Source organism: Hippoglossus stenolepis, chromosome 14 (assembly GCF_022539355.2).
Source record: "Hippoglossus stenolepis isolate QCI-W04-F060 chromosome 14, HSTE1.2, whole genome shotgun sequence".
Taxonomy (NCBI): Eukaryota; Metazoa; Chordata; class Actinopteri; order Pleuronectiformes; family Pleuronectidae; genus Hippoglossus; species Hippoglossus stenolepis.
Window position 1 is genome coordinate 6,114,879 of NC_061496.1, and position 15,354 is coordinate 6,130,232.

At 44.7% G+C, this 15,354-nt stretch overlaps 1 protein-coding gene across 3 annotated transcripts; it reads right to left on the reverse strand.

Moving 5' to 3' along the window:
- Window positions 1-1,115: 1,115 nt before the first annotated feature.
- LOC118120615 (transmembrane protein 125) lies at window positions 1,116-15,074 on the reverse strand. 3 transcript variants are annotated; one of them, XM_035175721.2, is made up of 3 exons: window positions 14,763-15,074; window positions 8,347-9,601; window positions 1,116-3,933 (listed from the first exon to the last, which is right to left on the reverse strand). In XM_035175721.2, exon 3 carries the CDS (start codon window positions 3,678-3,680, stop codon window positions 2,982-2,984), a length of 699 nt encoding a protein of 232 aa, XP_035031612.1. In that variant the 5' UTR covers window positions 3,681-3,933; window positions 8,347-9,601; window positions 14,763-15,074; the 3' UTR covers window positions 1,116-2,981. The 3 variants fall into 3 exon arrangements, with proteins under 3 accessions (XP_035031612.1, XP_035031609.1, XP_035031610.1); XM_035175718.2 differs by lacking the exon at window positions 8,347-9,601 and having other exon boundaries at window positions 14,763-15,070; XM_035175719.2 differs by lacking the exons at window positions 8,347-9,601; window positions 14,763-15,074 and adding an exon at window positions 8,160-8,336.
- Window positions 15,075-15,354: the final 280 nt, after the last annotated feature.

A 15,354-nucleotide genomic window follows, 5' to 3' on the forward strand; every position in this document is an offset into this window, starting at 1 on the left:
TGTCATCACACCAACAATGGTTAACTGTGTGACCCCTTTTGTCTCAAGGCAATAGGGTGTGTGTGTGTGTGTGTTTGTGTGTGTGCAGGCAGATAAAGAGGCTCGACTGTCACACACACACACACACACACACACAGACCAATGTGACACAATGCAGGAGCTCTTCTGAGGTTCTTCTGCAAAGCGACGTGAGGAATTACTCTTCACATCTTTTGGTAACATTTCACAAACACGTCGGTTTTTCTCTCGTCAGCGTCATGATGGTTTGGAAATGTAATTTTTTTGCATTTCAGAGTAAATGTATTAACGCCTCTGGAAACGAGACTCTGTAATAACAACGCAGTCGTGTCAGCAGACTGTAGATTTACCTAATTCAGTGAAAGATGATTTAACATATTGACGACCCAGTTCGACCTTTTTGCAAGCACACTGAAATTCTATGACAGGCCACAACGTTGATGTTATGGATCCAACAGTCATTTCTTCTTCTGTGCCTTGTGGGGACCGATCGTGTTCTGTTATCTGAGCCCAAAATACATCTAATGAATCCAGAAAGTGCCGGGACTTCAGTTGTCACCTCCAACTACGGCCCCATGCTGAAGGCAAAGTCATGGCTACAGTAGAGCTCCGAGTTTCTTCAAATAAATCCTCATAAAAGTTAAAGGCAAAACTTTATTTCACTTAAGTGCTTCGGGGATCGAAAATGCAAAAAGAAATTGGAAGTCAATGTCATGTTTTTGGACGTTTAAATCTTGGATAAATAGTTCTGTGGACTATTCTTATTATGGACACTTTTGGTTATTTGACCTTTACCTGTGTTTCCTTGTTTTCATTCTGTGTTCCACTCTGTGTTTAGAATTGTGTTCCACTGCGTTTCCTGTTTTATTTTGAAAGTCTGATCTCCCTCGTGGTTATGTTCTGTCAAATCAAGACGTGTCCACGTATGACTTCAAACTGTATAAATTGATCTTCCCACTCACGTAAAGGTCCAGTATTTAGTCTCTTTAGTCTCTTTTGATAGCCACCAACTCCTGAGCAAACTATTTTAACCCCAGAAGATGTGTGAAACTCGATGTCTGTGTTTGTCGGCCGGTGCTGGGTCGGTGATGCACAGGTTGGTTCATCTGAGCTTTATTGCTTAACTCTCACCCACATGGTTTGATGAGAACATTCACATTCAGAATCATGATTAAAAACAAAGAGCCAAGAATTTAAAAAACTCAACAGATTGGAGGAGATGGTGATTCTCCATGACTCCTGCAAAGTGAGTGAACATGTTGCGTTACACACAATCAATTGATTTGGTGTAATATCTCAAATACAGAAGAAGCAGGTTAAAGTAAAAACCAGGAGCTGCAGGAGTCACGGCCGAGAAAATACTGAGTCGATGCACAAAACCACAAATGATCCACGTACAGTCGATAAAGTGCTCCGATATAATTCTCTGATAAACAATCATGTCGTCTTCTCGTGTTACAGGCAGACAAATATTACACCAAAGTCCTGCTGCATGGATCATAATCACTTATTATTCAACTGAGGGATTAATTTAAGAGCCACGTTGAAGCTCTCGCCTCATCACCATCCACAGTCAGGTTCATCAGCTGCACAGAACTTCATGAGAACATATGGACAGGGTGAGGGTCGGTGCATGAATTACAAATGACAAGAATTTTTTTTTTAAAAGATTATTTTTCCTGTTTATGTCGTCCCGTATATCACTGGATTTTGTAATTACTATTTACAGCCGTTCAGCTCGTGCTCTGATCCACGACGACTTACAATCACCGATCATCAGTGTCGGTAGAGGACAGAGGTGTGGTCCAAGAGCACTTTGACAGGATACATGTTTAGAGCAGATACATTACACACACACCGACGTGTAACTGGCCCCTTTAACCACAACCTCATATCACCTTTGACAAACCAGCTTCCTGTTTCTCCATCTGCGTGGTACTGAGGTCGAGACACACCCACACAAGGGCCTTAATGGAAAACACAACTGCAAAAGCAACACAACCACAACAGAAGTGAGCAAAGCACTGCCTGAAGCACCCAAAACCCGAAAGAATGCACCTGTACCATAACAGGAAAGGATCCATTAGCAGAAAATTTTATATAAAATAATCCTACTGATGTTTTTACTTGTGTGTTTCGGTAGCAGGTCCTCTCTACGGAGGCCGCCATGTTTTTTACCCATTTTGAATTTTTATGACAACTGAAAGCTACCATATTATCTCTTTCTCCCTTTGGAAGGGAGGGTGAGTTGAGGGGTATTCAGCTGCAAATCACAACTTCACCACTAGATGTCACTAAATTCTACACACCGAACCTTTAAGCAGCAATTGGCTTGACTGGGTTTTCCAGGCGACAGTGACCGCAGTAAGTATCTCTGCTCATTGTGGTTTTGTTTTCATTGTGTGGGTTTTACAGTTGTGTTGTGGCTTTTGCATCTAAGTTGTAGCGATAGCATTTGTGTTGTGGCTTTTTCATTCGTGCAATAACTTTTCTGTCAGTGCACTTGTGTGAGATGTCTCAGCCAACGTCGTGTAGACTTACAACTTTGTGTTACATCGTCAGAGATTATTTGACAAGAGCGTAATCATATGGGACCATTGTAGGTGATGCTCACATCATAGATCCTTTGTAATAAATTCTGTGTGATAACAATAACATGAAAACACTTCACTCCTGTTTTGGAACTGATATTTCACCCGATAGAATCTGTGCTTTTCATTGAAAAGAAAAATCGTTCTAAATACTAATGGAATCAGCATTTCTCCTTGTTGTGCCTGCGTCTCTGTCAGAGACCTGCGGACAAAACAAAAAGACAAACACTTGAGGACTCGTTAACTACATCTTCACCGAGCAGATGTGTCCCATGCGACGTACAGTATGTAAAGAGTGTTTTCATCATTATCCCTCTAACGTGAGGCTAAATGTTCAGATATTAAATTACACACTTTTATTGTGGTTCTGTCTCATATGAGGTTCGCCAGACTGGAGGTGGTCTCTCTGCGACCCTGGCGCTCCATGCGTCCAGAGACAGTGAAGACATTAAACACCCGGTCCATCAGCCTTCGTCCGTGCCTTGTCCTCTCAAGCAGGATCACCACGACGGAATAAATCCCAACACCCACTACTGCCGCCCCCCCTCCAGCCAGCAGAACCACTCCAGAGATGTACATGTCATTAAGGGCCTGGCCTGGCTTCGGCATGTGGTTCGCCAGGGCCAGACGCAGCAGAACCCCTCCGCAAATCAACAGTGACAGCCCAGTGATGGAAACCACAAGGAGGTCGGATAAACCGCCGCTCTTTAGCATGTCAATGCGCTGGCGGCTTCGAATGCAATTCATGTCCTGCACGGCCGAGCTGAGCAGCTGTTTGAGCAGCACTCCCAGGGCGAGCAGGCAGAGGGCCGTGCCCACGCCCAGACGCCATTCGCTGGAGACGCTGGTGGTGGTGGAGAGAAGGCCAACGCCTCCCAGCCCACAGCCCAGGATCAGGAGCACGGCCACGCAGTAGCAGAGCAGAGACTTCCCGGGATCTCTGAACCACCACAGCTCCACCTGCTCCTCCAGGATACTGTGCTGAATTCGAGCTGGGTCTGCGGGTCCATTTAAACCCAGTTCAGGGTCACTGGGGACCCTCAGGGGGGGAAAGTTATGCAGTTCAGGCATCGTACAGCCACTCCCAGCCTGCTGAATAGGGAAGCCACCACCACAAAATGCAGGTAATAATCTACAAAGTCTTATTTCATTCACCACCAGTGTATTCCAGACGTTTCAGGGGAGTTGCTCCTTGTATTGTCCCAGAACTCAAGGCTCCAGCTCCTTTGTGAATTAAAAACTCTTATCGGCATCAACTTCCAAAGCAAAGAGTCCGAACCTCCACAGAAGTTCCCGTTTGGTTTTGCAGAGTGTCGGCAGTCATCTGGAAGAGAAGACAGATGATGATGTAACAGGGTTCGTACAGTGTTTGATTCCACATGTTGTCTATTCAGCTGTGTGGATTTGCTGCTTCATAAGAAATTCATATGAAGAATGCGCAGTTGTGACTTATTGAAAAGTCATTAAAGGACCAGTGTGTAGAACCAAACACTGGCTCTGCAGTGGGCCTTTCACTTTATGTTACCTGGTTGGGAAGATAGATGTGAGACGAGGGATATTTAGCTGGTTGCAATTTGCAACCTCACCACTAGATGCCACTAAATCCTACACACTGAACCTTTAAGAAATGTGACATTGGGATGTATTGCATTTTACAAAGTGGTAATACCTAAAACACATACAGGCTAAGTTAGCTGTTTTGCTAAAATAGTTTATCGGTCGTCTGTATAATAAGATGGACGACACGGCAGCTCCTCACCCGTAAAGCTGAATCTTCATGATCACCCTCATGTGGCTGGTTGTAGTATAGGTCATAAACCCAGCATCCTCCATGTTAGTGGATTTGACTATCAATCAAATCAAATGCCTTTAATATGTTTTTCTTTTTATGGTGTTAATTTTTCCTTTAATCTTAATAATTCGATATTGTATAGATTATTTGATGCTTTAAAAATGTTATGAAATATCATGATTGACAGCTGGCGGATCCCATACCCAGGACACTTTAGCTTCATTTTTTAAAAATGGGAGGAGTCGACATCTATCGTCCATCTTTATACACAGTCTGTGTTTTTTTACAAGATACTGGGTCTAAACGGACTGTTGCAAACCACATGAAGGAAAGACTATAGATTCGCTTTATACCCAAACAATCCATTACAGCAGATAAACAGGTCCAGGCCTTTGGTCAAGGGTTTGTTTGACGAGTCAGTTTCAGTCGTGTCTCTGAGCTCATTCACTCCAACTTACACAGAAACTGGTTTTATGTGTTAACTTTGCTCTGTCAATTAAAGGACCTTTGAACAAGGATGTTTGCTCTGTGCACCTTGGAGGATTCTAAGTAGTGCAAAGGTAACATTTTTTTCACCAGCTGAAACTCCTCCAATGATCCAATGAAGTTTCCTAACTTGCTGCAGTGACGTAGAACAGCTTGGTGTGAAGTTACTAAAGACCTTTTCAGACATGTCCTGCTAAGGGTCCTTGCCTTAAACACACACATGAAGCAGCATGTTCCTAACATTGGCTCCTTGACTCTCTGCGGACTTTGGGGACCAGGCAGAGAAATGTGAAAGTCCACAGAAACTCTGGAGGCTCTCACTCAGACAGTTGCGTTGACACATACACGTCCTCAGGAGAAAGTGCACGTCTAAAGCAGCTTAAAGAGTCGAAGTTTGTTTACAGTACAAAGTGGAGAAAAATGATTCAAACACACACTTTCTTCGAATAACCCAAATTTCTGTTTCGGGCATGTAAAAAACTTGGTGTGTGCTGACACCGGCAACCTTTACTATCCCTCATTATCACTATGCTAATGAGTTTCCACTTCAGAGGCGGCTGTTTAAAATAAAACAAGCATCAGCTGCCGATGGAATAAACAATGTCCATACACACACACACAGACACACACACACACACCCACACACGCACACACAGAGGGACACACAAAATCAAACAGCTAATGTATAAATGTAAATTTTCTCCCAGTCATCCTCCCAAACACACCCACATTAGCTCACTTAATGAATCCTCCCATTGAACTCTAGTACCTTCCAGATGGTCTGTCTGTCCTTCCCTATATATATTTATATTTTATTATTATATGCATTGTCTACATTGAACTGTTGTACTGTTCTCTGTGTTTCCACATATCACATAAAGGCTTAATATACCTGGTAAATTCCTCTTGATTCCCCATCTTCTCCCTCCTCAGTCTTTACCTTACATCAGCATATTGAATCTCTCCACTGTAGTTTGTAACCTCATCACACAGCCCATAACACAATAATGTAAACATATACAGCTCGCACACACACAGACACACACACACGATCATCCTCAAGGTTATGGCTGTCGACAGCTTGTCTTTAAAAACCTGTCAGCGGCTTTATTTCTATCGAAAATCAGCAGTGTGTGGGACACGTGCCCGGCGCCACCAACACTGACGGGAGCCGCAGCCCGTCCCTCGCTGGCCGAGTATTTTACCCCCAAACACTGCTGCATGCATTCAAACCAGAACTGTTGTTTTTAACTTGTGGCACAACATTTACAAATGCTGTCACACAGGTTTTCCTTTCCCGCCTGTTTAGAGAAGACAATAAACCAACCGCAGGATCACATTTCATATTAGCGTGGACAGGTATCGCCTTGTTCTGAGGCAGAGCGGTAACACGGTGACACGGAGAGATATGAGGTGCATACACAAGGTGTGAAATGAAGAGCGGGGTAATTACACAGGAGGAGGAGGAGGAGGAGGAGGAGGAGGAGGAGGGGTGTTTATTGGCAACATGCTGTTCTGGAAGCTTTTCACATTCTGTCTCTGATGGATGATTTTGTGTGTGAGTGCATGTATGTGTGTGTGTGTGTGCGTGCTTGTGTGTGAGTGTTATTCAAAAGTGTACAGTTGTGAATAAGTAGTAAGAGGTGAAATATGAAGTGTGTTGGCACATGTGTTTATTCACTTATGACGAGTGCACGTGTATGTTTCACACAGAAAGAAAAACATAAAGCCGCATTTGTATATGTGTGTGTGTGTGTGTGTGTGTGTGTGAGAGAGAGAGAGAGTGTGCGCATGTGCATGTGTGAACACAGTGTTTGTTGAGTCACTAATTAATCCCAGTTGGTCTGAGCTCAGTGTCACTGACAGGTAACGCGACGGAAATAGCACAATAATTGAGATGCGTATCTGTTTTTGTGTGTGTGTGTGTGTGTCTGTGTGTGTGTGTGGTTGAGGCTCTAACGGTGACAAAAAAGAACCAAACCACCATCTAAAACTAAAATATCATCCTCATGATGGAAAATAATTTTCTGTTCCATTACATAGCTCTTGGTAAAGAGCAGCGGGGGGAACAAGGGGTGATGGAGCGAGAGGCGACGGCTCGCAACAAAGATCATGAGATGAAATCGAACTCTTAATGACTCCAGTATATCTTACTCCATGTTGTGTATCCCACACTGTGATCCCCGTAGACACGTACACAAACACACACACACACACACACACACAGAGCTGATGGACTGTGTCTGCCTTTCCTCTTTTATCACTGATATGACCTCTGGACTCTACATCAGCCGTGTCACACAGGCCTCATAAATATCTTTACAATAGCACTGACTCACTGCTTCGCTCCCCGCTCGCCTCCTTTTAAGTAATAGAAAACAGGTACGGAGGCACAAACAATTTACACTCCCTCCGCACAATATCTCAACTCACTTACTCCAAGGACCACAGCGCTCCGTAGAAATGTGGAATCAGAGTGATGAAAGATATCTTTACACTGTGCAGCTTTGGGCCACCTTCAAAATAATCGTTAGAGGTTTTAGAAATTATTCAGTTCTGTTTGATGAACCTTGCGTTTGCATGACATCCTGTAAACGATGAAACGCTTCAGTCCTTTTACACCTGTGCACTAAAAAACCTTCAGTACATTATATAAAAGGGCGAATCTTCGCACCTCAGCTGTGAAGTTTCACACTACTCCTACTCCCTTTGCATTCTACGAAATACGGAAGCTCAGATGCAGCTGACTGTGAAAATCCAATTACTGTAAAAAGAAGAAAAAAATGCATTATTGATCCGCTTTATCTTTCATTTGGACCAATTAGGGAGCATTGGGTTGACGATGAGAACTCGTGCGGACTTGACAGTAACATACCTGCTTATATAAACATGTTTCTCGATATAAAGAAGCTATAGAAAGCTGCACCCGTTATCATTACCACCATTCATTTGAAACAGATACTGAGGACGTCACGCGGGCGTCTTTTAAGTGACAGGGATGATAAATGTATCGTGGAAGCTCAGTTCTGCACTGAAAGCTGAAATGACTGACGACAGGCTGAAGCCAACAGACCAAACTTTCTTTGTTATGCTAATGCGCCGAGAGTAATGACGAAAAATCCCAAAGATAATTGTAAACCTTGGACGTGGAGCATCATTCGCACTCTCTCTTCCGCACCGCGTCTGTCTCCTGGAAGTTTTCAGCCCTGCAAGGTCACCGGAGGAGCCGTGCTTTGGAGTAAAAGAGAAAAAATACACAGCACTCCAATTACCTGGGAAGCTTTGGGACTCCGGTATTCCCCCCTCTGTTATGTTGGCCCGCTGAATTCATTTCACCAGCCATTAGTGTCTCGTTTTTTTTGTTGATGTGTGGGTCCTTTAAAGTTGGCTGTCTGGCATTGTGTGTCTAATCAGAATGCCGGTCAGCAGAGTCGCTTAGAAATCTGGAAACAGCATTACCTCTCGTAATAATCGCAGGGACTCAGGTGCAGTTTCTTAGTCCGAGGAGATGACACAGAGTGGACGTTTCATCCGTCAGCAGAGGTGCAACCAAGAAGTTACAGCTCAGTTGAATGTAGACACGCGCGCCCGAGGACCCTGATTTGAGTCCCATGTACATTTCCTTTTTTTACTGTCAGTGAAAAGCTTTTTATGCTTTATGCAGGTGTGGAAAGTACAATGAAAAAAGCAGCTTGCTTACTGTGGCTGCATGTTTAAAATTGTGACATTTTGTGAAAGCCTGTTCAGCTTTTCTTGCTGTCACTCGTTTAGACCACAGAGGCCACAGCTAACGGGAAGTGCAAGGGCTTATAATGCAACTTTTGTGGGGTTCAGAAAAACTTGAGAATGTGTAGAGCCGGTTTTCTCTCAGCGCTTTTTTTTTTAGATCCGTCTTCTTGTGACATCCTGTTTCTCTCGAATGATATTTCCCATATTTAGAATTCTTGTCAGCGTTCGCCTCTTCTGTCCACACGCGACAGAACAAGATCTCTCTGCCAAATAATCAAAGCAAGAAATGTGTCAGGCACAATTTGCAGGAAGAAAAAAAAAGGTCCTTCTGTTGTTGTTGTTGTTGACGTTCCCGCCGTGTGCCTTTCTATCCCAGGTCCTTCGCTTCGGCTGACGGGGAGTCCGAGGGAGACCGGATGATGAGTTGCTGTGGTGACAAAGCAATACTCTCCTCTTCTCTCCTTCCTGTCATCCCCCACTCCTCTAGTGAGGGTTGGTTCCCTTTGCGTCCCCACGGGCAAGGAGAGGGGTCAGGGTTGGCTCCATCTGTCTGTGTGATGGGCATTGGTGCCAAGCGCCACGGGGACTGGAGGGAGCGGAAAGGAGGCTCGTGCAGTGAGGGAGGGTAATGGCTGTCATCTGGGACTCGGAACGGGGCAGAGGCTGCGGCTGAAGCTCGGGAGAGGGAGAGGGACGGGGCTGATAGAGAGGGCGGTAGGGATGAGGTGGGTAGAGGATGCAGGGAAGGGTTTGGGAGGTCGGGATAGTGCTGAGCCTTCACTGTTGTTCTGAGGCTTTCTAATGTGGCAAAGAGAAAGGATGCTGAATGGGGTCGTTATCCAGACAAGCCGGATCTTTCTTTCTTCTCTACAGTCACAATGGGCCGCCGAGGCAACCAGAGAGCCTCGCACTGCTCAGAGCTGTGAGGGGACAATGGTCGAGTCAGTGTTACTGGCCTCGCTCTGTCACGGATCACAAGCAAAACCTGAGAGAGAGAGAGACAGAGACAGAGACCTGTACATCAGCTGCACATACTGCACTGTACGAAACTCGCCCTGCGGCTCACCTTAGCCGGGCTTATCTGTTCAGTCCTTCGTTGCTCTGTTCTGCCCGTGAATTTCAGCCTCTACTCGTCCAACAGCGAGTGCATCGTTTTTGTTCAAATCTTAAAAGATGCAGCGGTGTGATTATCGTCAAGATTTACAAGCTTCATCAAAATGAGTCACGTAAAGACGGGAGGGGATGCACAGACGAGCCCCTCCACTGGAATCATTTAGAGGTTGCAGCTGTTGCCATTTCACAAAGTAGTCATTTCCTTTTGGCCGTGGCTTGAGAAATGGTAATATTAGTTTGTCTGTGAATGAACTATTTTGTAGAGATGTTCATGGTCCTCATAGGATGATATTTGTCTGCCTCGGCGTTGCTTGGTCATCGTGGGTATGTTAGCATGCTTAATGCAAACTTGGCTGGAGACTCTTATCGTTAACGGTCATTGACGCCTCCGGAGACTCAAACAGACCCGTTCCCCATATCAGCTCTCCCTCTTGCTGTCTGGTTCCTGTGAGATGGTTTAATCCCACCATCTCTGAGAGAGCTCATTTCTCAGTTTACAACACTGCATCGCCCCGACTGGCACGACCAGCCAGGACGTGTCTGACATCTTATCCACACACACGCACACGCGCACACGCACACACACACACACACACACACACACACACACACACACACACACACACACACACACACACACTATCTATTTACTCTCCTATCCTTCCTCATACCAGCCCTCCACACCTTCCTTCCTGTCTTACCTCTGCTCCCCTCCTCCTCCTCTGTCTCTCCACCGAAGCTACTTTTTCCAGCTAAACTCTTATTTCTCCCGTCTGCTACTGGCTCTGGCATCCTGGTGTTTGGGGAGAGAGATGTGCACATGAGGTAGGAGTGTGGATTACTTGTCTTTGCCCCCTCTGGCTCCAGGTCTGTACCCGCCTGCCTGACACAAAGCCCTTGTGGCAGAATGCATGCGAGCACATACATATACAGTGTGTGCCACACCTGTGTTTACACTGTGAGATGTTATTACCCCTTTGTTCCCTGTTGCATTGTCTTTCCACCGTTCCCAGCATGTCAAATCACCATATTCCTCAGCCTGTGTACGTGTTGTTAACCCCCCCCAACACAAACACACGTTAACAATACAGGCCCAAATAATCAAAACACAAATGCACAGAAAAGATTTTTACATATGGCATTTCCCTCTTTGTGAATAGAGCTTCCTCCTCCCGGTGGTGACACACACTGCTGCTGACGAAAACGTAACCCAGCCCAGTTTAGTTCACTTCAACACAGGCTGTGGATCCTTCTCAGCCACTTTTCTACAGCAGGAGCCAAATGGGGCTCTTAGATGCTGCGTCCAATTCAAAAATTGAATAGTTCTGCTTCTGTCAAATACTCTCCATTACCAAACAAGAGCAAAGAAACGATTCTTGTTCCTTTTTTTTTGTGTGTGTGTCTTTTGGAAGTTGGAGGAAATGAACTGAATGATATGCATAATGACTCGGCTGTGTGATAACCCCCCCGGCCCCCTCCCCGTCCCGGAGGAGTCGACTGCTGATAAAGAAAAAAGAAAGAACGAACCTCTGGGCGGCCGCTTGCTTTCCTCTGTCGGGCACAGCTGCAATAATAAACCGCTAATCAAATCACCAATTAACATGCTGGTCGTTGTTTGTCAGCAGGTTTGCGCAAAAACTTTGGGACAGAATACCACGAAACTTGAAGAGACGTCGGGGAAGAACCCAGCAAGTTTTGACGTTGATCCGGATCAGGTGGTGGAGGAGTGAGTGCGATTTGTATTTAAGGAGACCGTTGGGAGGCATGCGTTCTATTGAGTGCCATTCTAGTTTACATTTTACGAGTCTGCGATATTTCATGGGGAATGCAATGTCAAGCTTTACCCACTATTACATTTCTTTGTCTTTTATTGTCTCGTGTAAACAGCTTGACTGGGAATTTGGCCGTATTAAAAACACAGAATATGTGAGCGCAGAAAGTAGAAGAGAGCAGCGAACAGTTCAAGGGATAAAACCAGCTGACATACGGTAGAATGCAAATACGAGGCAACATAAAACACTCTCAAGCCTTTATAAATTCCATTGTAACTACATCCTCCATTCAACACCATACAGGCTCCAGCCATATACTAGGTTTTGGCCTTGTCTTTTTTTCTCTTGCTTCACCATGAGGTTCACATTTGTGGTTTTATGTGAAACATCTTGAATGAATTGCCATTAGCTTTACAGAGATTTGACATTCATGTTTCCCACAGGATGATATGGGACCTTTTAGGGAGAACGCTCAATCGCTTTCTTGCCGAGAGTTGGATGAGAAGACTGATACCTGTCTCTCTCTTTGTAGACTGAAGCTAGGAGCTCGAGCCGCCAGCAGCCAGGTAGATTAGCTCAGCACGAGAACTATAAACCGTGGGAAACATTTAGCCTCCCTCTGTCCACCAGCAACAAAATTCACCAGTCCAGTGAAAGAGTTAGTAAGATAGAGTAAACCCGTAGTTTGCCTTTCACACATGTATCAACCCCACTGCCTAGACCACGTGAATTTGTTTACAGCAGCCAGGTGGATAAAGTCCGTAGAAACACACATGCACTGTCTCCGGAGAAAATACGGAGGATCTGCGGAGTCCAGTGCTTTTCTGAAAGCAGCTTAACAGTAACATGTTATGTGTTTTGGTTTAACACGTACAAAAACTGAGACACATGAACAGCTAATGATTTTTTCCCATCAGCCTTTGTTGCTCTAAGATGGTGAAAATGGTACTAAACTTTAGCATTTCCCTGTGATACACTGTCGACCTGTTCAGGGTGCACCCCGCCTCTCGCCCAATGTCAGCTGGGATTGGCCCTAACCCCCAAGCGAACCCTCAATGCATATTCGGTATAGATAATGGATGGATGGATGAGCTTTAGCATTGTCAGCATTGTTTGGTCTGAACATATTAACAAGCCAGAGGAAGCGTTTAGGACAGTACAGGTGCTCAAAGCTTAAAGCTCGTTGAGCAGCTTAAAGCTATGAGACGGGGACAGGACACTTTCCCTGACACACAAACGTCTGTGTCCTACACCCACTCTCATGACTGTTTATTGAATTGATTATGCTGATTAGCGGGTGTATTATACGTCCAGGGACAGAGGTGGTCTCACTCGCCACAGCAGCTATTGATGACACACTACATGCCTGACTCTGAGTATCTGCTGACTGTGAAACAAAATGCCTCTCGGGGATATTTAAGATTCTGGCCTAGTCTCTGCTCCACTCTGTCTGGCATCGATGTCACACACACACACACACAGACACACACACACACACACACACACACACCGCTCACCTATACACAGCTCTCATATAACCCCTCCACTCTGCAGGTCATCCACAGACTCAATCAGCGGCTCACGTTGTTTTTCTCCTGTTCTTTCATCCGGCGCTTTATGTTGACTTCAGGCTCTTTCCTAATGAGGTCTATCACATGTTGTTTTCAGCCTGAGTTGTTTTTAAGTGTTAAGTCTCCTTCTTGGAAGATCTTTAAAGTGGTGTTCAGTATATAGCGTTACTAACGGCGTGCACCCTGCTTCATGATCCATCTCGGGTCGGTAGATTACGGCTGCGGCACATCTATATGAGCCAAGTGGCACAGCCGGGTCATGCCTGGACGGTGGATTGATCCGATAACTTGAAAGCAGCGTCAACAACACTTCCCCTCTATCTGGTTTATGGATTTTCCACAATGCAGCAAATTCTGACCTCGGACCATATGACAGTAACCCTATGAATTGATGATCTACAGTGCATCTGAGGCCTTCACTGTTACGGTGCCCGCGAGTGGCGACTGTGGGCCGTCCCACGGGTGCAAAGGTCAGGGTGTGATAGAGTGATAACATGTTTTACTTCCCTGTTCATTATGGGGAAATAAGTGTTAGTTCATTTATTTTGGGCAGTTCCTGAACACAGAAACACTCTATTATTATTCGAGAAACAGGGGAACCACTTATTAGATTCCTATAATTTATATATGTAGTAATTTTCTCCTAGAAGTCGCAATTAAATTCATTCAAATGAGACGCGTTTAGAGGTCAATTCCCCTGAGTGTTAGCGGGATTGCTTGTTTCCATAATGATTTAATATTCAGTTACAGGTAGAAGGACATTGCACAGTTTGTGCTCGGAGAACCTATTTGAAAAGTCTATTAATATTTATTGTAGCTGAGCAGTACAGAAACTGCCCACAATCAACAAAGGCTGCTTTTCAGTCAGGCAGGATGACTGTGGAGATCATGAGAGGAGTATGATAAGGTTACATAAAGAAACTCTACGTGGGATTTGGCCTGAGAGTGAAATCATATCTGTCTTCTGTGAGAGGAGTAAAAATGAAAATATGAGAAATCTATATTATTCATATATATGCAATACTGTTTTACATGTTGTACACATTTCTATCTTTTATAGTTCATCGTGCTTTATATTGTATACTTTTACTTATTTACTATCTTTACCCCACTGAGTGTTCACTAATTCCTTTTTGCTGCTGTAACACAGTAGATTTCCTCATGAAGGACAATCTCATGTTATCTTGAAATAAAAAGAAATCTTCACTGTCACCATGCATTTACATTGGACTACAGGAAATAAGATAAATAAGGAAATTGGCATTTACGCAAGAACACAAATACATGAGCTATTTGAGAGATGATTTACAGATGTAGCCTCTATTTGTCTTTAATATATCATCCTTTAAATGTCTGCAGGAATCCAGGAACAGTTTGTATCATACAAGTGATACAAGTTGAGTATAAATTCACTATAGGTTATTGATTACCAAATACAATATATATATATATATATATGAACAGGGATGATTCTGTGTTCTTTTTTAAAGCTTATCTATATTATATTCTCAAATGTTTATGTCTGGTTTTTTAAAATAATTTTGGGGGATAAGATGAGTAAATGATGGAATCAAGGTCAAACCATCATTTATAATTCATGATAATAAACACGAGTTTCGAATGAAATGAAGATGTCCGATGATAAAAAGTTGTCACAGTTGCCGTGTTGTTTGTCAGAAACCTCTCGTACCTGTGCGCGCTCCTCAGTCTCGGTCCCTGCGCCTCTTCCTCCTCTTCCTCCTCTTCCACGTTAATCCCCATGATTTAAAGTGTCCCAGCCTCCGGTCGCTGTCTGTCTCCCGTGCATTGATCCTCCCTCACACCGGAGAGTCCGGATAGAAGCGGTGCGAGCTGCTGGATGTGTCCGGGCTTCCTCTCTCCTCCACACCGTCTCTGCCTCTGACTCCCCCCCCCCGGTCTGCTGCAGGTGTGGCCGCGCACGGCAGCAGGGGGACGGCGATGGGAGGAGACACAGAGCCGGTGGATCGACCTCCGCGGTGGAGGAACCACCGCAGCTCGGAGCAGCGAAACTCTGACAGATGAATAAATAAAACCCACACGGTGATGGAGAGATCAGGCTGAAGAGCTGCGGGACGATCCTCATGGAACAGCCCATCTGGTCCCTGAGGAGGAAGACACATGCAAGTTGTCCCTGGGCTGTAACTTCACCAATAAAGACCACAATCATTAAGATAAGATAAGATAATCCTTTATTAGTCCCACAATGGGGAAATTTGCAATATTAAAGCAGCAAGAGTCAAAAACAAGCATCAGTAAGTAAT

What these genes read in the sequence shown, in the direction of transcription:
- LOC118120615 (XM_035175721.2), bottom strand. Translation starts at nt 3,680, where the DNA reads ATGCCTGAACTGCATAACTTTCCCCCCCTGAGGGTCCCCAGTGACCCT.